Here is a 24,364-nt window from a genome sequence, read left to right on the forward strand (position 1 = left end):
CTCTCAAGAACATCACGCTGCAGCTGAAGGGGTCAATCTCTTATCATCAGAGATATGTTGCTGCTTCTGAAATTTTCTATGACATTTCTCCTATTTCCAACACTTTTTACTGTATTACAAAAAACTCACAAAGAATTTTCTTCTATAATTGCTTAACTTTATGCTTTACAGGTAACCTGCAATGAAAAAAATTTGTTTGCACATTGTTTTGATTGTTTGATATATAAAGAAGGCTTAATGGGGTTTTTGGTTTTATATGTTATTTAAACACACACGCATAATGTGTTTGTTTTTCAGATTAGAAATATCATGTCTTTTTCTAATCTTTTTTGCAGGAGAACTCCTTGGAGGACCAGAGATATTATGACATCACAAGTGACAAGAGTGGAAGTTGTGCAGCTGAGAAAGGGAAAGGATTTTTAGTCAGATTGTCTAGGTCGTGTGCGCGTGTGTGTGTGCGCGCACGCGCGTTAAGAACTACTTAATTCAAACTCCTCGACAAAAACATTTTGGAGAGAAACTCTCACTCTACAGATTTAAAATAAGGTCTGAAAAAGCCCTCAATTCAATTCTCTAGTTCTCCAAAGAGTTCTGCACCAAAATGAAAGACAAGACATGGCATTCCTATTATTCTACTGTAAAAAACAGTGAACAATAAAAACTCATAAAATTAGCTTTTAAGGTCTTCCTTATACATCATAAAGAAACAAAAAGAGACAAAGTATGTGTGAGGGGTCCAGGCCAGCATTAAAAACAAAGTTAAAATTTAATTTGCACTTAATGCTGGTGTAAGAATTGGGCAAAACCCACTTTACCTTTTCAAACTGTTGTTTCAACTCATTTTTTGGCTGTATGTTTATGCTGGCTGCCTGTTGTGGAGCACATCAACACACTGCTGGGTAAACATGTTTCATGCTGCAAACCAGATCCAGCAGCTCAACCTGCTCTTACAGACAACAGATAATCTTAGTTAAACTCAGAATTGTTACTTCGTTGGACCTAAATCCAATGACAATTCAACTGTGAATGTGTGGAGAAGCATTAGTCCCAGGTTTAGCATACAAGGGATACTGAGGAGAATGAAAACACAATTTGTCTTCCTCCAGCGCATTCTAAAAACATTAGCTATCAATCGTCTGTCTTAGGTATTTCAAACACACCTGTCTTGGTACCCAACTGCTGAAAAGCATGAAATAGTTCTCCTCCCCAGATTTTGTTTGTGTTTTTGAGTGAGTGGGTGTCTTAAAGACTGGCAACACCCATTGCTGGGTTTCCACATCTGTCATTAATCTAGAGTTAAAGAACCTCTGGAGCTAAGTCTTTCAAATCAGTCAAACTATAAAATCTGCTTTGTATTTGTCCAGGATGCAAACATTCCCATCTTATCTCAACACTGAACTGGAGTGGAATAGGAGGAAAGGATTCAGGGCTTTTGGAAAAATCAATCATCTATCTAATCTATCTCAACTACAGCAGCAAGGTGCTAAAGTGCAGCTGAATAATTGAGACCAGTTACTTTAAAGCTACAAAAAGAGAAATGTTATCATCAAAATCTCTCAAAAACTGGTCATGAATGGAAATAAAAGTGTCAGTGTTGCTAAGTGTGAAAGATGGCATATCAACATGAACAGATAGAATGGTGCAAAAATACATTCTGGGATTTTGTCCTTTCTACATACTATTTTATCATTAGCAGAGTGGGATTTTCATGGAACTTGTTTGAAGGACTACATAACATGCCTATTACCAGCACACTTCATCTAAAATGAGTTTCTTGGTCTACACTGGGGATATAGTCAAACTGTCACTGGTTGTGTGGACCTGGGAAAGAAAAGAAAACAAGCTACAAAAAAACCCAGAGAAAGTAGAAAAGGAGGAGAAATAGGTACAAGGGAGCAAAGAACATTTATGATCAATGTACAAGGATTTCTGAAAAGAAAGGCATATAAGTAAGGAATAAATACCAAATTTATGGTCCATTTTGGTCAATTTCACAGTCATAGGATTTTAAAAATCATAAATTTTATCAATTCAGCTATTTAAATCTGAAATTTTACAGTGTGGTAATTGTAGGGACCCTGACCCAGAAAGGAGTTGTGGGGTGATCACAAGGTTATTGTAGGGGGTATTGAGGTACTGCTACCCTTACTTCTGCATTGCTGCTGGCGGTGCTGCCTTCAGAGCTGGGCAGCTGGAGAGTGGTGGCTGCTGGCCGGGAGCCCAGCTCTGAAGGTACAGTCACCACCAGTAGCAGCAGAAGTTAGGATGGCATGGGATGGTATTGCCACCCTTACTTCTGCGCTGCTACCTGCAGAACTGGGCCCTCATTTATCAGCTGTCACTCTCTGGCCGCCCAGCTCTGAAAGCAGCAGTGCAGAAGTAAGGATGGCATGGTATGGTATTGCCACCCTTACTTCTGTTCTGCTGCTGGCATGGCGCTGCCTTCAGAGCTGGGCACCTGACCAATAGCTGCCATTCTCTGGCCACCCAGTTCTGAAGGCAGCGCAGAAGTAAGGATGACAATACTGCGACCCCACCCCTTAAAATAAACTTGCAACCCCCCTGCAACTCCCTTTTGGGTCAGGACCCCCAGTTTGAGAAACACTGGTCTCCCCAGTGAAATCTGTATAGTATAGTGTAAAAGCACAAAAAAGACCAGATTTCACAGGGGGAGACTAGATTTCACAGTACATGAAGCATTTTTCGTGGCCATGAATTTGGTAGGGCCCTACATATAAGTATGACAAGCACAAAAGCATCTCAGACTCATAGACTTTAAGGTCAGAAGGGACCATTATGATCGTCTCGTCTGACCTCCTGCATAATGCAGGCCACAGAATCTCACCCACTCACTCCTGTAACAAACCACTGACCTATGTCTGAGCTATTGAAGTCCTCAACTTGTGGCTTAAAGACGTCAAGGTGCAGACAATCCTCCAGCAAGTGACCTGTGCTGCACGCTGCAGAGGAAGGCAAAAAAACCCCAGGGCCTCTGCCAATCTGCCCTGCAGGAAAATTCCTTCCCGACCCCAAATATGGCATTCAGCTAAACCCTGAGCATGTGGGCAAGATTCACCAGCCAGACACCCAGGAAAGAATTCTCTGTAGTAACTCAGATCCCATCCCATCGAACATCCCATCACAGACCATTGGTCATATCTGCCGCTAATAGTTGAAGATCAATTAATAGCCAAAATTAGGCTATCCCATTATACCATCCCCTCCATAAACTTATCAAGCTTAGTCTTGAAGCCAGGTATGTCTTTTGCCCTTACTGTGTCCCTTGGAAGGCTGTTCCAGAACTTCATTCCTCTGATGGTCAGAAACCTTTGTCTAATTTCAAGTCTAAACTTCCTAATGGCCAGTTTATATACATTGGCTCTTGTGTCCACATTGGTACTGAGCTTAAATAATTCCTCTCCCTCCCTGGTATCCCTCTGATATATTTATAGAGAGCAATCATATCTCCCCTCAGCCTTCTTTTGGTTAGGCGAAACAAGACAAGCTCTTTTAGTCTCCTTTCATAATACAGGTTTTCCATTCCTCGGATCATCCTAGTAGTCCTTCTCTGTACCTGTTCCAGTTTGAATTCATCCTTCTTAAATATGGGAGACCAGAACTGCACACGATATTCCAGGCGAGGTCTCACCAGTGCCTTGTATAACGGTACTAACACCTCCTTATCTCTACTGGAAATACCTCGCCTGATGCATCCAAAGACTGCATTAGCTTTTTTCACAGCCATATCACATTGGCAGCTCATAGTCATCCTGTGATCAACCAATACTCCGAGGTCCTTCTCCTCCTCTGTTACTACCAAGTGATGCATCCCCAGTTTATATCAAAAATTCTTGTTATTAAGCCCTAAATGCATGACCTTGCACTTTTCACTATTAGATTTCATCCTATTACTATTACTCAGTTTACAAGGTCATCCAGATCTTCCTCTATGATATCCCGGTCCCCCTCTGTATTGACAATACCTCCCAGCTTCGTGTCATCTGCAAACTTTATTAACACATTCCCACTTTTTGTGCCAAGGTCAGTAATAAAAAGATTAAATAAGATTGGTCCCCAAACCAATCCCTGAGGAACTCCACTAGTTACCTCCTTCCAGCCTGACAGTTTACCTTTCAGTGTGACCCGCTGTAGTCTCCCCTTTAACTAGTTCCTTATGCACCTTTCAATTTGCATATTGATCCCCATCTTTTCCAATTTAGCTAATAATTCCCCATGTGGAACTGTATCAAATGCCTTACTGAAATCAAGGTAAATTAGATCCACTGCATTTCCTTTGTCTAAAAAAATCTGTTACTTTCTCAAAGAAGGAGATCAGGTTGGTTTGGCACGATCTACCTTTTCTAAAACCATGTTGTATTTTGTCCCAATTACCATTGACCTCAATGTCCTTAAATACTTTCTCCTTCAAAATTTTTTCCAAGACTTTGCTTACTACAGATGTCAACCTAACAGGCCTGTAGTTACCTGGATCACATTTTTTCCCTTTCTTAAAAATAGGAACTATGTTAGTAATTCTCCAGTCATACGGTACAATCCCTGAGTTTACAGATTCATTTAAAATTTTTGCTAATGGGCTTGCAATTTCATGTGCCAGTTCCTTTAATATTCTTGGATGAAGATTACCTGGGCCCCCCGATTTAGTCCCATTAAGCTGTTCGAGTTTGGCTTTTACCTTGGAAGTGGTAATATCTACCTCCATATCCTCATTTCCATTTGTCGTCCTACCATTATCCCTAAGCTCCTCATTAGCCTCATTAAAGACTGAGGCAAAGTATTTGTTTAGATATTGGGCCATGCCTAAATTATCCTTAACCTCCACTCCATCCTCAGTGTTTAGCGGTCCCACTTTCTTTGTTTTCTTCTTATTTATATGGCTATAGAACCTTTTACTATTGGTTTTAATTCCCTTTGCAAGATCCAACTCTACATGGCTTTGGTCTTTCTCACTTTATCCCTACGTGTTCTGACCTCAATAAGGTTACTTTCCTTGCTGATCCCTCCCATCTTCCACTCCTTGTAGGCTTTCTGCTTTTTCTTAGTCTCCTCTCTGAGACGCTTGCTCATCCAGCTTGGTCTAAAACTCCTGCCTATGAGTTTTTTCCCCTTTCTTGGGATGCAGGCTTCTGATAATTTCTGCAACTTTGACTTGAAGTAATTCGAGGCCTCCTCCACCTTTAGATCCACACGTTCTTCAGTCCAATCCACTTCCCTAACTAATTTCCTTAATTTTTTTAAGTTAGCCCTTTTGAAGTAAAAAATCCTAGTCACAGATCTATTTTTGTTTATCCTTCCATTTAGTTTGAACTGAATTAGCTCATGATCACTCGAACGGTAGTGTACTCCAGTCATGACTACTATTCCACCATGTTTCTGTTATCCCTATAAAATCTGGTTTCACTTCCTGCCCCAGTAGCTCTAGTTCCTCCATTTTGTTACCTAGGCTCCTCCCATTAGTGTACAAACATCTTAATTTTTGCTGTTTGGCTTCTCTCACATTCTTTACCCGATTAGGCACAGACATTCTACCACCAGTATCACCTATTAGACTGGTATCTATATTACCCTTCCTCATGTCCATTATCCTACTCACAGCTGTATCCTTTCTTACTTTGTTTTCTTCCCTCTCAATGTTAAAATCCGGCGTGGAGATTACCTGGACATCTCCCAACCATCTACCCTAAATTCCTAGTTTAAAGCTCTCTTAATCAGTTGTGCCAGCCTCCATCCTAGAAATCTATTTCCTTCCCTACTCAGGTGAAGTCCATCCCAAGAGAACAGTCCTCTGTTCATGACTGCTTCCCAGTGGCCATACATCCCAAAGCCCTCCTTATAGCACCACTGCCTAAGCCATCTGTTGACAGTCATAATCTTGTCACACCTTTGTTGTCCTTCTTTAGGAACAGGCAGAATCCCACTGAAGATCAGCTGAGCCTCAATTTCTTTAAGCGTCTTCCCCAGCCTGGCATAGTCTCCCTTGATACGTTCCAGCGAGAATCTAGCTGTATCATTTGTTCCCACATGAAGGACAATCAGCGGATTCTTTCCTGCTCCCGTTAGGACCCTCTTCAGCCTCAGGTTCACAGCCCATATCTTAGGACCTGGCAGACAGCACACCCTTCTGTTCTCTGGATCAGCTCTGGTTACAGGCCTGTTTATTCTTCTCATTAAGGAGTGCCCAATCACGTAGACCTGCTTTTTCCTGGTGATAGATTCTCCGGTCTATCCCCTGTTCCCTCTGGCTGCAAGTCCCCTCGATTCCTATTGTCCCTTGCAATCCTCTGCAATCCATCCCGTATCCTCCTGGGGCTCATATTTGGTGTTTTCTCCATTGACTCTTGCCCTCTTCCTATAGGAGGACTAGCTGCTCTTCTCTTCTTCCTTGCCCTCTCACCTTCAGTGACCACCAGCTGTACCCCTTCTTCATTTTCCAACTCCGCAAACCCATTCCTGAGCTCTATTTCTTCTTCACTAGCCAGTTTTTCCTCTGCTTGGTTCTCTTGGTCACATGCTTCCGCTGTCCACTTTTCTCACCCAGCAGTCTCCCCTCAGAGTTCTTTGGTCCTCCTTCCATCTGCAAGTCTGAGGTTTTCCCTTCAGCCTACTCATGTCTTTGCTCCATCATCCGCTCGAACCCCCTTCTAAACTCAACCAGAGTTTCCACCTGCATCTCCAGTCCTTGGATCTTTTCTTCCATCAGCTCTATCAGGCAGCACTTCATGCAGACGAAACTCTTTTCAGGTACTCCCTCCAGGATTATGTACATGCCGCAGCTTTCACATCCAGTCTTCTTCATAGTGTCTTCTACTGCTTGGGTCACTACCACTGCTGCCTTTGTATATGTCATAGCCTTCTCACTTTAGTCCTGTTAGTCCAGGAAACACAGACCAAACCAAAGCACCACCACCCACAGCAAAACAAACCCCCAACGATCACCAAAACACTGCCAGACCATCACACACTCCCTTCACTAGCCTGTCTGTTCCTCTGCCTGGCTCTCTTAGTCTTCCCCCCCAAACTTCCCTTGCAAACTCCACTGTTTACAGCTCTGTTTGCTGGCTTCTATGCCACTGCCTGACTGGCTGGCTACCTTTATAGGACCCCTAGTCAGAGAAGCCCCGCCCCCACTCAGGGCTCAGCTTCTCTCCCAGCAAACTGCCCCTACCAGCCTAAATACCTTCTCCTCCAACAGAACTCCCACTCAAAGTCCCCTGTTTACGGCTCTGTTTGCTGTCTCTCATTGATGTGATGCTGTCTCTCCTGTCTCTCATTGATGTGATGAGAGCAATCCTGTCTCTCATTGATGTGATGCTTGTGACCCGCAAGTAGCCCAAGTGGATGCTGGAAGTGCAGGGCAGTACCACGACAAAATGCTCTAACCAGGATTGCTTCAACAAGCATAACTATCCTACTACATATCAGAGGGGTAGCCGTGTTAGTCTGTATCCACAAAAGCAACGAAGAGTCCAGTGGCACCTTAAAGACTAACAGATTTATTTGGGCATAACCTTACGTGGGTAAAAAACCCACTTCTTCAGATGCATGGAGTGAAAATTACAGAAACAGGCATAAATATATATTGGCATATGAAGAGAAGGGAGTTACCTTACAAGTGGAGAACCAATTTGAAGGCCAATTTAGTTAGGGTGGATGTAGTATTCTTGTCAGCAAGTTAAAGAAGTACGGGCTGGATGAATGCACTATAAGGTGGGTAGAAAGTTGGCTAGATTGTCGGGCTCAACAGGTAGTGATCAATGGCTCCATGTCTAGTTGGCAGCCGGTGTCAAGTGGAGTGCCCCAGGGGTCGGTCCTGGGGCCGGTTTGGTTCAATATCTTCATAAATGATCTGGAGGATGGTGTGGATTGCACTCTCAGCAAATTTGCGGATGATACTAAACTGGGAGGAGTGGTAGATACGTTGGAGGGCAGGGATAGGATACAGAGGGACCTAGACAAACTGGAGGCTTGGGCCAAAAGAAATCTGATGAGGTTCAATAAGGATAAGTGCAGGGTCCTGCACTTAGGATGGAAGAACCCAATGCACAGCTACAGACTAGGGACCGAATGGCTAGGCAGCAGTTCTGCGGAAAAGGACCTGGGGTGACAGTGGACGAGAAGCTGGATATGAGTCAGCAGTATGCCCTTGTTGCCAAGAAGGCCAATGGCATTTTGGGATGTATAAGTAGGGGCATAGCCAGCAGATCAAGGGATGTGATCGTCCCCCTCTATTCGACATTGGTGAGGCCTCATCTGGAGTACTGTGTCCAGTTTTGGGCCCCACACTACAAGAAGGATGTGGATAAACTGGAAAGAGTCCAGCGAAGGGCAACGAAAATGATTAGGGGACTGGAACACATGACTTATGAGGAGAGGCTGAGGGAACTGGGATTGTTTAGTCTGCGGAAGAGAAGAATAAGGGGGGATTTGATAGCTGCTTTCACCTGCCTGAAAGGGGGTTACAAAGAGGATGGATCTAGACTGTTTTCAGTGGTAGCTGATGACAGATCAAGGAGTAATGGTCTCAAGTTGCAGTTGGGGAGGTTTAGGTTGGATATTAGGAAAAACTTTTTCACTAGGAGGGTGGTGAAACACTGGAATGTGTTGCCTAGGGAGGTGGTCGAATCTCCTTCCTTAGAAGTTTTTAAGGCCAGGCTTGACAAAGCCCTGGCTGGGATGATTTAATTGGGGATGGGTCCTGCTTTTGAGCAGGGGGTTGGACTAGATGACCTCCTGAGGTCCCTTCCAACCCTGATATTCTATGATTCTATGATTCTAGTACACTCCCAATAATTGATGAGGAGGTGTCAATACCAAGACAGAGAAAATTTCTTTTGTAGTGAGCCAACCACTCCCAGTCCCTATTCAAGCCCAAAGTGATGGTGTTAAGTTTGCAAATGAATTGTAGCTCAGCAGCTTCTCTTTGAAGTCTGTTTTTGAAGGTTTTTTTGTTGAAGTATGGCTACTTTTAAATCCATTATTGAGTGTCCAGGGAAATTGAAGTGTTTGCGTACTGGCTTTTGTATGTTACCATTCCTGATGTTTGATTTGTGTCCATTTATCCTTTTACATAGAGACTGTCTGGTTTGGCCAATGTAAATGGCAGAGCAGCGTTGCTGGCACATGATGGCATATATCACATTAGTAGATGTGCAGGTGAATGAGCCTCTAATGGTGTGGTGTGGTTGGGTCCCATGATGGTGTCACTAGAGCAGATATGGGGACAGAGAAGGCAACGGGGTTTGTTACAGGGACTGGTTCCTGGGTTAGTGTTTCTGTGGTGTGGTGTGTAGTTGCTGGTGAGTATTTGCTTCAGGTTGGGGGACTGTCTGTAAGCAAGGATTGGCCTGCCTCCCAAGGCCTGTGAGAGTACGGGATCGTTTTCCAGGATAGGTTGTAGATCGTTGATGATGCGCTGGAGAGGTTTTAGCTGGGGGCTGTATGTGATGGCCAGTGGTTCTCTGTTGTTTTCCTTGTTGGGCTTGTCCTGTAGTAGGTGACTTCTGGGTGCCCATCTTGCTCTGTCAATCTGTTTCCTCATTTCCCCGGGTGGGTATTGTAGTTTTAAGAATGCTTGATAGAAATCCTGTAGGTGTTTGTCTCTGTCTGAGTGATTGGAGCAAATGCGGTTGTATGTTAGGGCTTGGCTGTAGACAACGGATCGTGTGATGTGTCCTGGATGGAAGCTGGAGGCATGTAGGTAAGTACAGCAGTCAGTAGGTTTCCGGTATAGGGTGGTATTTATGTGACCATCACTTATTTGTACTGTAGTGTCCAGGAAGTGGATCTTTTGTGGGGACTGGTCCAGGCTGAGGTTGACGGTAGGGTGGAAATTTTTGAAATCCAGGTGGAAATCTTCAAGGAGGTTTTTTACCCATGAAAGCTTATGCCCAAATAAATCTGTTAGTCTTTAAGGTGCCACCGGACTCCTCGTCGTTTTTATCCTACTACATATTACACACACAGACACGTAGACCAGGTGCCTGTCATGTAATTATACTTTAAGCTCTACAGGGCATAGACCCAGTCTTCAAAAATCTGTCTGCAAAGCATCTAGCACACTTTAGAACTATACAAACAGTAAAACTAATAATTCATCAGACATTCTTATTCTGGTCCACACTGTGAATATATTTATTATGTGCAAGACAAACAATAAAGGATTATATCCTTCTGTTTGAGTTCCCCAAATTTTCCTATTCCAGTTTAGCAGAGCAATGATAAAGTACAAGCTTTTTCCCCAAATCCTGAATACCTTTGTGCAGCTTCTAGATTTCAGTCTGCACCAGTGGTTCCATTTTTTGCGTAGGGGGCAGAGACTGATTTTCTTCATCTTGGCTAAAGAAGACCACAAACCTGGCCAGTGACCCACATTGCTTGAGAAATTGCACCAATAGCAGAAGCTATAAAGGCAACCGCTTTTAGGCCAGCAACAGTATATTCAGAATGAACAGACTGCACTAAAAGATTTTTCTCCCACACACAAAACCAAACTGTTCCTGTGCCCCTTAGCGCTGACTGAGCCTGCCTCTTAGTTGATGAGCAAGTTGTTATTTAGAAAAGAATTTTCTTAGCCCATACTGGAAATTCACTCTCAAGCACAATCAGCTGTATTGGTCAGTATTCAGTGGATTTCAGAGATTCTTTGGCATGGAGACCAGATGCTAACATATTCTGAAATACTGCTGAACACATGGTTGAAACATACTTAGGGGAGGGGAAAAAGGTATATATTTCTGTAAACGTATCTATTAGATACATACACTTCTGAATGATCAGTGCAGATTATTCCTGGTTGTTATAGTTGAAGATTTACATCAGTGTTTTTTTTTTTATTTGTTAGTAGCGTAGGAGTCTAGTTATGAGTAAAAATATTAAGACATAGATATGTGCTACATAACTGGTTCTTTCAGCCACTAGCAGAGCAGCTTACCTGGAACAACTTAAGCAGTTCAACCATCCTCCCCCTTCTCCTGGGCACACATTAGTTAGCAGTGCAGTCCGAGAGAGAGAGAGAGAGAGAGAGTGTGTGTGTGTGTGTGTGTATATATATATATATATATATATATATACACACATATACATATATATATATATATACACACATATACATATATATATAGATAGATAGATAGATATAGATATATATATATTTTAAAGACAGAAAAGAAGAAAGCATGAACAACTTTAACCGAACATTTTTCATGATGCTTACCTTTTTTCTATTACACAGTTGCCAGACTTTCAAGAGAAAACTGGATACATTATAATAACTGTGACAACAGGCCATGAGAGAATAAAACCAATAAGAAACCTTTCCGTTCAGTTCTTCACAAGGCTGTCACTTGTACTAGAAAAATGTCACTTTGATGCCCTGTTTGCATTCCAATTCTAACAACAAGGAGAAGGATGGAGGTCTCTGGTTTCTATGACAACCCAGATGGGCCACAATACAAGATACTTACAAATGTTCAATTGCAGGGATGCCAAATCAAATTAAGCCAGAGTTTGCACTACTTCATAAAAACTAAAATGAAAAAAAAACCCACCACAACAAAAAACACAAATGTCAAAAAAGGATGACATTTCAGCCACAGGCTCAAAGATTTAAGAAACAAAGGATAGAGAAAGAAGTCACATTTCTCTATAAAAATAAATAAAGTCAACACCAAAAAACTGAAATCCTAATTTACGTGAGTAAATGTTTTCATTAAAAACTAGACTACTGGAAAATTACTAGCAGATATCAAGAGTGAAAAACAGGACCCAAAAATAACAACATGGATTTTATTAACTTACTTAAATCACTATAAACAGGCACATTTGTCATCATGCTGTATTTTCATGACTAGTTTAGCTCTATGAGTTACTTCTCGATCTTTTTCTCAGTGTCTGCCTCTGCATTAGTCCTCCTTGACCCTTCTGCAGAAGGCACATATAACGACATTAATTTCAACTGAAGAAGTTAGATTAACAATAGCGTAGAAGTGAAATGCTTTGGTAACACTAACAGAGATGCTGCAAAAACATTAATGTAGGTTTTTAAATGTATTAACTGGCCAACTGTTAAAGCCGGATACAGTTATTTCTCATCAATGGCAGAAACTTCACTACAGAACAGAATGGTGACTGAGTGTTCTGGAAACACAGATAGCTGTCACAGGCAAGATTGTTTAGCTTACATTAGTCAATGTCCCTTAAACAAGAATTTTAAGTGTTTTTTCTATTGTTTTCAAATGTGGAGTTCAACATACACAGTTCCCCCAGTTAAGGATTCCTTAATGAATATAGGTTTTAAATGCACAATACATTATTTTGCAACTTGGTATATTTGCAACGTCTGACATATTATAGAGATTATTTCCCCCATCAGTCATTGCCCTTGTTAAATTTATTCTGCTTCTTCTTTCAATCCAAACACAAGGTAGTGGACAGTCTTTGTTAAATGTAGGATAGCTAACATGGCTCACAGCAAGATTGATCACTACATAGTTTTAGGAGGTTTATCTTCTTTGGGGAGAGGAGAAGAGGGAGAGGACGGAAAGGATTAACAGCCGTGCCTAGCCAAATAATCCAAAATTAGAGGGACTGTAGCATTTAAAATTGGAACAGAGTACCTTAAAATCTGGGCCTGTGCAAATGCCTTTAAAATATTCTATTAAAATCTGCAGACACTTGCCCTTCATAATATATTCCCCTTTTGAGTGTTGCTATTCCATACTATTCCTCCAAGCACTCTCAAAACTATCCTGGAAAGATGCAATCTTTACCTAACACCCATGTTATTTCAACCTTAAACATGTACCATTATGTAAATACACACCTCCCTAAGATAAAAATTATATGATATGTTAAGTTTCGTCTGCAATTGATTCTTTTAGAAAAGCACTTCCAATATCTACCTAAAAAAAGAGAAGATAAATTATTTCAGATTTACAAAGACTGGAAGAATGGAGCATTAAAAAGGAACATGGTCAAACAGACCCATAACATGTTTAACTGTACTTTGCCTTAAGGCTTTTGTTTCTTCTTGATTTTACATATTTGTATTTTTAAAAGTTTACTTTTCTGTCAATAAGAAATTAAAAGAAAAGTTAGTGAAACATTGTCATACCACCTGTACAGAAAGACGAGGAAACATGATCTGCAACAACAGTTAACGCTAATTTTAGAATTGTGCCAGCACCATCACTAACGATGGTGCATAAACAAGAAAGTCAACCAAAAGAGCTCTGCCAATTTCACCTCCACAAAAAACACAGCAAATACATCAAGATTTTCCACATGGAAAAGGATAACACTGGTGGAAAATAAATACTTTCCAAGTTTCTAAGAGGCTTTTTACAAACAATCAAGAGGGGGGAAAATGATATTAGAAGCTATAAAAAAAAGTAGTTGACAGCATGCTTTTAAATGTCCAACCATTTCAAGTTGTTGCCTCTAAAATACATCCTTTTACTGGAAAAGATATTCTTCAGAGATTCTATTCTTTGTTCTTTTATTAAACTGACATTAATATTTTCAGGTATAGCACATCCACACAACATGGAGTAAGTAATTATCTCTTAAAGGCAGATAAATACTGTGTTGCAACTGTTTTGCTACATCTTGTCATGAAGAATCAAACTTTGTTGTTCAAACCTTTAGTGTACTGCACCAGATTACTTTCTCACCACCACAGTAATTGGTTTGGTCTCTCTCACCATTGTCTTTTTTCCCCCTAAAATAAGTTTAAATTAAAACCTACTTCAAACTGATATACATATGATCATATTGCATACAGGAAAATATGTATCCTCAGAAACAGTCCTCTGCAAGTGTTTTTCTATTAGTTATAAATGAATGAGGATAGAAACAGCCTTTGTTTGTATTGCAAAACTTGAATGCCAACAAACTAGCAACTACAAAACGAGCATTAAAGACAGCATCAGCACCAATCAAGTTTTCCCACATGCACCAAAAAGCTTACTGTGTGCTGCACAATTAAATCTCCACAGTTCAAAGTACTGACTGCCACACTAGTCTAGAAGTAATCTCACTATTCAAAAGTGTGTGCATCTGATTAGACTCACTTCCAACAGGATATGGAAATTGGTTTGGGGGAAAGGGGGGTTTGTAGGCCATCAGTGCACCTTGAAATTTTATTAACTGATGGTCTCTGAAGAATAACAACTTGTAAAAAAAAAAAAGCTATGTACAAATAATACACTTTAATTATTTAAATGCCCACAATGGCTTGTAAAAACACCTGTTTTCCTTTTTGAAAATTGCGTGATTTTTAAAAACATTCTATATAGACTATAAATAATACATATCACAAAGAGAAATAAAAAAACAACTGAGAAGTTACTTTTCTATTTCACATGTCTGGTGTCTGAACAGCCAAAATACCCAACAACTGGATTTGTTGTTAATCCTATTGGTTGTAAATTACATTGTTATAAATAAAATATATACAAAAATTTTCAAACCAGTGACAAGAGGCATGTTTCAAGAGGTAAATTCCAACTTTAAACTTTAAACAGCTTTCTAGGGATTTATAAATAAAAACTAGTAGAAGGTTAGAGATTAAACAAATAATTATTATATTCTAAAATAGAAGTCTCTAATACTCAGTATTATAAACCTGTTCTTACTTTTGAGATTTTAATGCCCAGGATCAGTGAGTCAATCTTTTTCTCACAAACGAAGAAAGACTGTACCAGCCGGAATATTTGCTTATCTGAGGGCTCAACACCTTTTATTTGCCTTGTACATATCACTGTGTGACTGTTAGACCTATAGGATGGTTACTTTGGATTACCTATTGTGACCTCAGAGCTAAGAATCCCAAATGAATTTATTTCCATGAACTGTTGCCTTCCTGAGATGACATGGAAAAAGTGTCGCTTAATGAATTAATGCCATCTAGTGGGACTGAGAGGATTTCAGTTTAAACTAGTTTACAGCCACCTATTACCAACTGGCTAAAACTTACTGGTAAAAATTGGGTATAGTAGTTATTATTTACACTGCTGGGAGTGTGTTCTGATTAGATATTTAATTAAAGAATGGGGAAGGTCCTATTCACAGAAGAAAATATCGTTATTTTAATTCCTGACAGATCTCTCAACCCTCTGAAAATGTTCTAAATTTACTTGCAATGAAAGCTCTGAAATATTTCAATCACGGTGTAAGGATATTTCATTCATGTCAATCTTCAAACTATAAACAGTCAATAAAATTACTGCTAGCCTTAACTCCACATTCAATGTTAGATCTCTCCTGTATGACATTGCTTAGTGTTAAAACACAATACATTACTTTATTTACAAAGGTTCTAACCGAAAACAAAATCTCCAATCCAACTCCTGCTGCTTTGCACTGCTCCATCAGTTTAATGCAGTTGGAAACCAAGTATAATCAGCAACCCAAAGATTCCCTCAATGCAGGGAAACCCCAAAGGGCACAGAAACTCATACACCACTCACTGCAGGAACTTAGCATAAGGACTCTGACCAGAGCTTCCATACACCCTCACTTTCCATACTTCCCCAACTGCTGTAATGTGCTGTGGGAAACCAGATGAAAGACACAGCAGCCCTCAGGTTGCTTTAACTAAAAATGGATATCAGCCTGGTCTCCAGTCAGTCCTACGATCAAAAGAGCAGAAAAGATCATTTAAAGCAATCTTTGCTCCTCTCCACATTTCTCTAGTCCTGTGTGAACTACAAACTGACTTGATCAAATACTCTGGCTCATTGTTTGATTTTTAAAAAAGCATTCATCCATCTCTTTATTTCCATTTTCTTCTCTTTCCCCCTCTCTCCATCACCATCTTATTTATCCCCATCTTTCTTTCATTGGATTATGGACAACTTAAAAAAAAATGAACCAAAGCTGATTACCATATCCATAATCACGAGACAAAAAAATTAAGAAAACATTACTTGAATATAAAATAGCCAAATTCTGTACTGGTGTAACTCTGCTAACTTCAATAGATTGAAGCCAACAGAGAATCTGGCCCACAATTATACAGGTAATACAAATATTATGGCTATAAAAGAATCACTAACGCTCCCACTATTTCCCTCCCATAACAACCTCTCAAGTGTTCTAAATTTCAAGGTACATTCCACTTTTTGCGTGAATCAACCTACCTGCCATGCATCACCACCAAGCTGAAGTTGGGAAGGAACAGAGCATATGCTGTGTGTCTAATAAAATACTCTGTACCCTTGGGGAAGGTGCACTAAACTACAAGCCAAAAGACCATGGATGCTAAGTTTACCTCTTCCACTTACTATTGTTTATATTTCTGGGCACTTCATAATTACTGAACATGGTCTCTCACCCCTTACTCTAGGAGGGAAGTAAGTATTACTCCTCCCATTTTACAAATGAGTTTATCGAGAGATCGCACAAGTGCACTTTTGGCAAACCTCAAAATAGAGCACAGGTTTCCAACCAGACAGAAACAAGTGTCATCCATACAGCCCCACTGCCTTTCAGATTTTTGCACCAAATCCAAATACGTGACTGTACTGTCCGAAATTGCTGCTCTAAACACTGGACCACACGGGGGTTGCCAGGTGTCCGGTTTTTGACTGGAATGCCAAGTCGAAAAGGGACCCTGGCGACTCTGGTCAGCATCACTGACCGGGCCATTAAAAGCCCAATCAGTGACACAGAGGAGCTAAGGCAGGATCCCTGCCTGCCCTGGCTCCCTGTGGCTCCCGGAAGCAGCCAGCATGTCTGGCTCCTACGTGGAGGGGCCAAGGGGCTCTGTGTACTGCCCCGAGCACCGGGAACTGAGACCAATGGGAGTGGTGGGGGCGGCAGCTGCGGGAGTGGGCAGAGTGCAGAGCCCCCTGGCCCCTCAGCCTAGGAGCTGGACATGCCTTAGCCCTGCTGTGCAGCCAACCAGGAGCCACCTGAGGTAAACGCCACCTGGCCACAGCCCGCACCCCCTCCCACACCCCAACCCCCTGCCCAAAACCCCATCCTGCACCCTAACTCCCTCCTAGACCATGCACCCCAAGCCTCTGCCCCCTTCCACATGCCAACCCCCACTCCAGCCCTGAACCCCATCCTGTACCCGAAACCCCTCATCCCTGGCCCCACCCCAGATTCCACCCCCCCAGCCTGAGCGCACACCCCCTCCTGCATCCCAACCCCCACCCCAGCCCTGAGCCCCCTCCTGCACTCTGAACCCCTCTGCCCCAACCGGAGCCACCTCCCCGCACCCTGAACCCCTCATTTCTGGCCTGACCTCAGAGCCTGCACCCCTAGCCAGAGCCCTCACCCCCTCTCACACCCCAACCCCCTGGTGAAGCCCAGTGAAAGTGAGTGAGGGTGGAGGAAATCAAGCAACGGAGGGAGGGGACGGATGGAGTGAGCAGAGGTGGGGCCTCAGATAAGGGGCTGGGCTTGGGGAGGGGCAGGGCAAGGGTGTTTGGAAGGGAGTGTGGCCTAGGGTTGCCAACTTTCTAATCGCACAAAACCAAAGTAAGAAACAAAACCCAGGAATCCTGATACTCAAAACTCTACTGCTGTCTAGCAAATCATCGAATCATAGAATATCAGGGTTGGAAGGGACCTCAGGAGGTCATCTAGTCCAATCCCCTGCTCAAAGCAGGACCAATCCCCAACTAAACCATCCCAGCCAGGGCTTTGTCAAGCCTGACCTTAAAAACCTCTAAGGAAGGAGATTCCACCACCTCCCTAGGTAACGCATTCCAGTGTTTCACCACCCTCCTAGTGAAAAAGTTTTTCCTAATATCCAACCTAAACCTCCCCCACTGCAACTTGAGACCATTACTCCTTGATCTGTCATCAGCTACCACTGAAAACAGTCTAGATCCATCCTCTTTGTAACCCCCTTTCAGGCAGGTGAAAGCAGCTATCAAATCCCCCCTTATTCTTCTCTTCCGCAGACTAAACAATCCCAGTTCCCTCAGCCTCTCCTCATAAGTCATGTGTTCCAGTCCTTTAATCATTTTTGTTGCCCTCCGCTGGACTCTTTCCAGTTTATCCACATCCTTCTTGTAGTGTGGGGCCCAAAACTGGACACGGTACTCCAGATGAGGCCTCATCAATGTCGAACAGACGAGAATGATCACGTCCCTCAATCTGCTGGCAATGCCCCTACATATACATCCCAAAATGCCATTGGCCTTTTGGCAACAAGGGCACACTGTTAACTCATATCCAGCTTCTCATCCACTGTCACCCCAGGTCCTTTTCCACAAAACTGCTGCCTAGCCATTCGGTCCCTAGTCTATAGCGGTGCATGGGGTTCTTCCGTCCTAAGTGCAGGACTCTGCACTTGTCCTTGTTGAACCTCATCAGATTTCTTTTGGCCCTATCCTCCAATTTGTCTAGGGCCCTCTATATCCTATCCCTACCCTCCAGCATATCTATCTCTCCTCCCAGTTTAGTGTCATCTGCAAACTTGCTGAGGGTGCAATCTACACCATCCTCCAGATCATTTATGAAGATATTGAACAAAACCAGCCCGAGGACTGACCCTTGGGGCACTCCACTTGATATTGGCTGCCAACTAGACATGGAGCCATTGATCACTACCGGTTGAGCCCGACAATCTAGCCAACTTTCTATCCACCTTATAGTCCATAGCTGCTGTCTAAGCCACTAGCAAAGCAATTAACACTTTGCCCCATACTTGCTGTTCCACATGGAGGATAGCAATAAACTGAGGAACTGATGGTCCTTGATTCAAACTCTACTCCTAAACTACGTGTGAGATGTCTTTATATGTGTGTTATGATTGTGGTTGCCCATGGTAGAATTTGTTTTCCAATTTTCTTTTCAAAGAGCTAGCTTATTTAATTCATACCATCTCATTGTACAAATCAACATATTGCTAGCTCTCATTGGGGATCACTAATTCAGTTTTGTACCACTGAACATTCTTAGCTTCATTTCTTCTTTGCTTTTTTTTTTTTTTGTTTGCAAATCTCTAAAAATAGTGAACAATAATGTCAAGAAAAAGAGGATTTTTCCCACTAAAGTCACAATTTATTAACCCTGTGCTGCTTGATTGTAGAAGACCGTGTTTCTTTAACACATCAGAGTACAAAATGAGGAACACTATTGCAATGTAAGCTGCATTCAGTTGTCAAATGCTATTCAACTGAGTCTCATTGCATATTTCCTTATTAAACATTCTTTTTCCCAGCTGCCTCACAAAAAGAAAAATGTGATGTTATTTGGGTAAGTCAATATGCTAATTCTATTTCAAATCTTCCTTTTTTGTTTTCTCTCGCTACAGAGAAAAAACAAAAAATATACTTCACAAAAGAATATAGTTTCAAGTACACTTATAAGAACTGCATTATCAGCTCTGCTCAATGGGCCATCTAGTCTAGTATTCTGCTTGCAGCAGTGGCCTATGCTCAGTAATGCAGGGAAAAGCAATGCCTCACACACAAGTTTGTACAGGTTATTTGGCAAAAATTCCTCTTCCCAAATACTGCAAGAAATTACTGGGTAAAATGTTATGGCTTTTATATGTAGGGTGTCAGACTAGATTGTCATAATGGTCCCTTCTGGCCTTACAATCTATTGTCCCTTGTCAATTTGGACTGAGCTTCTATCATGGTGTATACCATATTTATTAAAAGAAAAGGAGTATTTGTGGCACCTTAGAGACTAACAAATTTATTTGAGCATAAGCTCACAAAAGCTTATGCTCAAATAAATTTGTTAGTCTCTAAGGTGCTACAAGTACTCCTGTTCTTTTTGAGGATACAGACTAACACGGCTGCTACTCTGAAACCATATTTATTAATATTTCATTTGATCTTCTTTTAAAACGGTCTTTGGACTCATTTTCTTACCAAAATCAATTCTATAAAATTACAACTATAAAAGGTTTGGTCGTGATTCCATTTAAGTCTGCGGCAAAACCTCCACAGACTTCAATAGAGATTAAAAAATCAGGCTAATATTGTAAACAGTATCATTTACAATAATAATATTTGCAAAGAAATTAATGATAATAAGACATCAAACCATATGGGTCTAATCTTGTAGTCAATTCAGACAAAATTGACATTTATTCCAATGAAATGTTTGCATGGGTAAACACTGCAAGACGAGATCACAAAGAGAAGAAATCTGCACTACTACATTCAGTTGCTGGAGAAATTACTGTGATGCCACACACACACACACCTTCAAGTAGATAATACAAAAGAGAAATGTTAAGCACAAATTATGGCATAATACAATGCATTTATTTGTATCTCTGCAAGTTCTTGCATGCATGTACACCTGTCTCTTAAGGGGACAACACCCCACAGCCTGGTTCAAGATGCTGGCAAACCACATCTCATGACAACTGCAAAATTAATGCATGCCACTAGCATAAGCAGCAAGAACACACAAATAATTTTCATTAAAGCAGGATCTTAGTTTAAGTTGTAATGAATAATGGGAGGAATGTATGAAAATAATACAGAAACAGATTTTCAAAAGTACTCATCATCTAGCAGTTCTTATTTGAAAATCTGGCCATTTCATTTCAACGCCTAACAGGAATTGAATTGTTTTGAAAATCCAGTCCCAAAAGTGGATACTGAGCACTTTTGAAAATTTGCCCATGGTCTATAAAGCACAATGGTTTCTAAAAATAATTTTTTTAAATAATTTTTTATGCACCTTCACCAGGTCTTTAATGGGCTCAAATTAAATATTAATATCTTCTCATCATTGCAAAGGCTCTGTGAGTTGCAGACTACATTGTCCAAACTTTTGCAGCTCTCATTTTAAACAAGGAAGGAAGGAGCTAGTTTTAACACTTTCCAAATGACAGAAATAAGCATCTGAGTTTTAAATTGCCACTAGAAGCACTTTCTGATACTCTCAGAACTTGCGTTTCAAATAAAGTTACATCAGATCAAATCAACTGAATATTACTCATTTTATCATTCAAGAACAAGTGTGATGAAACCATGTTATAACTAAATAAGCAAAATTCATAATTCATACTATATCAGAAAGCAAGCTGCATTTTAAGTCCCTCCAACAGAAAAAGGAAATGGAAAGAGATACAAACATAGTGAAATGACTGAATTGCTTTCTGAAATAAATAGCACACTTTAGAATCACGCTTAACTAAAAAATGAAATGTCTACTTGGTCAGTTTAAATTGAACATTTAAGGCAATATAAATATCTGACATTATGACACTAAAATCTTGTATCAATAACAGACTGCCTACAATAAAACAAGAGCATGGTTTTGGCAATCTCCTGCTTCCTGCACACCTCTCTCCTCATATGCCCAGGCAAAGAAGACGGCCAACATGGATAGTGCATTACAGACAGAACTGAGCATGTGCCAAGAAAACAGCGATGAACTCATACAGGGAAAAGCTCTCAGACATCATCAGTGCACTGTGTGGCTCCTAAAGGAAACCACGACTTTGCAGTTATGCCTACATTACCAGGTGCATATGCATTAAATGGCATTTCCAGTGATATGCTAACTACATATAGGATTCATTTAATCCACCACTGACATATTATTCAACTGCCTTTGGAAAATGTTTAATACCACACAGCAATACTACTACTAATATTCAGCAAGTTATCTTTCATATGGTTTAAAAACATTAATTGATTAATCCTCACAAAGTCCTTGTGACATAGGGAAGTAGGCAAGTATCTTTTATTCCTTAATTTTACAGATGGGGAAACTGTAGAAGAGAAATTAATAAGAAAATTACAAACTTGGATACTCAAAGTTAGGCAGTAAAATACATAATTAGGCCTCTAGACAAAAGTGGCCCAATTTTCAAAGGTGTTGAAGTTAATAGAAGCTGTGGGTGCTCAGCACTTCTAAAAATCAGGCTACTTTTAAGTAGGAGTTGAATCCAAGTTTAACAATTTTGGCTTAATTTTTTGTTTGTAATTTATTTTAAATGATTTTCCCAAGGCCACAGATTGGGAGTGAACATCAGAGCCTGCATTACTGAGGAGTTCCTGGCCCCTAACCTCTGTTCTCTGGTCTAGCACATGCTCCTCACCTCTCTGTGCTAAATTTTAATGAATTTAAGCTGTGTCCCAATATGCATGTTAATTACACACACACACACGTTGGGGCACTGGTACAAAAGTAATAAGAATTAGAAACTAGCTACTGAATCAACACCACTTCCTGTTACACTTAGATGAGCCACCTCTAAGGAATGCCTAAGTATTGGCCTGGGCTCATTTTGCTGCTTGTCAAATCTGACAGGATGACAGCCTGAGGTGAAGCCCAAACCCCTCTGTGGAGACACTTTTATACATGAACCTATTTTATACATCACTGCTCTTCTTTGGTTATTCTGGTATTTACTACAGGAAAATGATCAAAATGCCCTGTGCTCTATTGGTCTGGGTTAGATGCCTACCAATGAATGTATAGTTACTCTTAACTTGACTTCCACTCCCTTCTGGGGTACCAGTGGTATCACTTCTTTATTTCTTTGCCAGTTAATAAAGTTCTCGGATATGACATTTCATTTGCACATTTTGAGTCTATAATAAGATCTTGTGACATCGCTTTGGGACAGTAATAACATTTTCCATGGGGCTCCTATTCTCTTGCTGCAAACCAAGATTTCATTACAACAGCCACCATAAAACAAGAAACTTGTGTCTTACATTTATCCATGGGATAATCCAGTGGCAAAGGGAAGTAAATGTGTTCCTGTAACTGTCATATGTAAGTGCATTCATACCCACAATACATATCTATTTCTCTATTGATCAGATTCATCCTTTATACAGTCAACAGATTTGCCTCACTGGCAGAAACTCCACTGAGGAGGAGTGGGAAGGTAACGGAGCTGCCACAGTATAAAGCAGACACCACCTCTCCACTATGTGTGGTGGTGATGGTGCCAAAGGGGGCCAGGGTAGCCTATATAATGGATTGCATTGGCTGGGAGGGGGCAATGGAATGCTGACCAGAAGATGCTCTGATCTGAAGCATCACCTGGAGTCCCAGCCAAAATTAAAAGCATTGTTGTAGCTGTTTGCATTTAACTGTGCATACAGGTGGTTTTGTTTGTTTGGCTGGTTTGTTTTCTTTAAGGATAACCCCCCCCACCCCCGAGCTATTCAGCTTGCAGAACTTACAAGCTCCACCAGCTTCTCCAGTTAAGCTTGTAAATTCATTGACTCAGTAAGTGTACAACATATCTAGCTGGACACATATGCACTGCATATCTTTGAATAATGCCTTCACAGCTGCATACGATCCACTGGCACAATGGAGGACGGGATTTGGACTGGGGGATGCTGCACTGGGAATACCAAAAACTAACACGGAAACATAAAACTTTAGACAGGAAGATTTCAGAAAAATGAAGCTGTTCAAAAGGACTTTACAGTCAAAAGTTCGAAAATTAAAACCTGTAGACTTAACAAGGAGGCTACCTAAGCAAACATAATAGAATCACAGAACTATGTATGCCCCTAAACAAAAAAAGTAAGCAAACAGGCAAGAAATATACCAATTTGACTAACTGGCAAGATTCAAGAAGTTATAGAGGCAAACAGGTATCCTTCAGAAAAGAAATTCAACCGTAGTGAAGACAGTAGCAAGAAGTGTCTATTGTCATTGTTAGGTGAAATGAAAGACTGAAATTTTGAGACCTGAGCGGACAGCTGAAGAGCAAATACTCAGAGTCATATTAACAAATAACAAGGAGTTCTTTAAACGTTTCATAAACATAAAGCCTACCAAAAGGTCACTAATTCTGCTACACAATGAGGGAGTAAATATAACAACAATTAAGAATAAAATGATTTCTTTGTATCAGTCTTCACCACAGAAAACACTCCTATGCTACAACTATCTCTTTCAGGTACAATAATAAATATGATTATTGAGATGCCAAAAGAGGAGGGGGATTAGAACAAATTGATAAAATTATGGATCAACAAGTCATCAGGAGTGAATGGTATATAAATAAGAGGTCTGAAGGAATTTAGCTTCCTAACAAAAATATGCACTCTCAACATTATACCTGGAGATTGGAGAGCAGCAAACGTTATACCTATCTTTAAAAAGATGCAAGGAGTGATTTTAGGAATTACATACCAATGAGCCTTACTTCAATACCAGGACTACTGAATGATTACCCTAGAAAAGCCTGCTAGAAATAAATAAATTAAAAATATAACTATGAAGCACCTATAGATGACTATGATGATATAGGAACATAGTTTTAAACTATGCCTTTCCAATCTACTAGAATTCTTTAAGCGAGATAGCAAAAAATTGGGTAAAAGAATCAGTTGATACAACTTGTTTGGACTAAAGAAATTAAGTCATCATAGGGTGAGAG

The 24,364-nt window shown here is 40.7% G+C and overlaps 2 protein-coding genes across 16 annotated transcripts in view; one reads left to right on the forward strand and one right to left on the reverse strand.

Moving 5' to 3' along the window:
- The window catches only part of LARGE2 (LARGE xylosyl- and glucuronyltransferase 2), a 119,939-nt gene extending 119,266 nt beyond the window's left edge, over positions 1 to 673 (forward strand). For 2 of the 3 annotated variants that reach the window (XM_073348121.2, XM_073348127.2), the window contains one exon: positions 336 to 673. In XM_073348121.2, the coding sequence (XP_073204222.1) occupies positions 336 to 367 (32 nt within the window). In that variant the 3' untranslated portion in view covers positions 368 to 673. The remainder of the gene's footprint in view (positions 1 to 335) is intronic. The other variant, XM_073348125.2, reaches the window with a different exon arrangement.
- Positions 1 to 24,364, reverse strand: part of PHF21A (PHD finger protein 21A) — a 260,529-nt gene that overhangs the window by 71,806 nt on the left and 164,359 nt on the right. The gene's annotated exons all lie outside the window — the stretch shown is intronic.

Source organism: Lepidochelys kempii, chromosome 6, assembly GCF_965140285.1.
Source record: "Lepidochelys kempii isolate rLepKem1 chromosome 6, rLepKem1.hap1, whole genome shotgun sequence".
Taxonomy (NCBI): Eukaryota; Metazoa; Chordata; order Testudines; family Cheloniidae; genus Lepidochelys; species Lepidochelys kempii.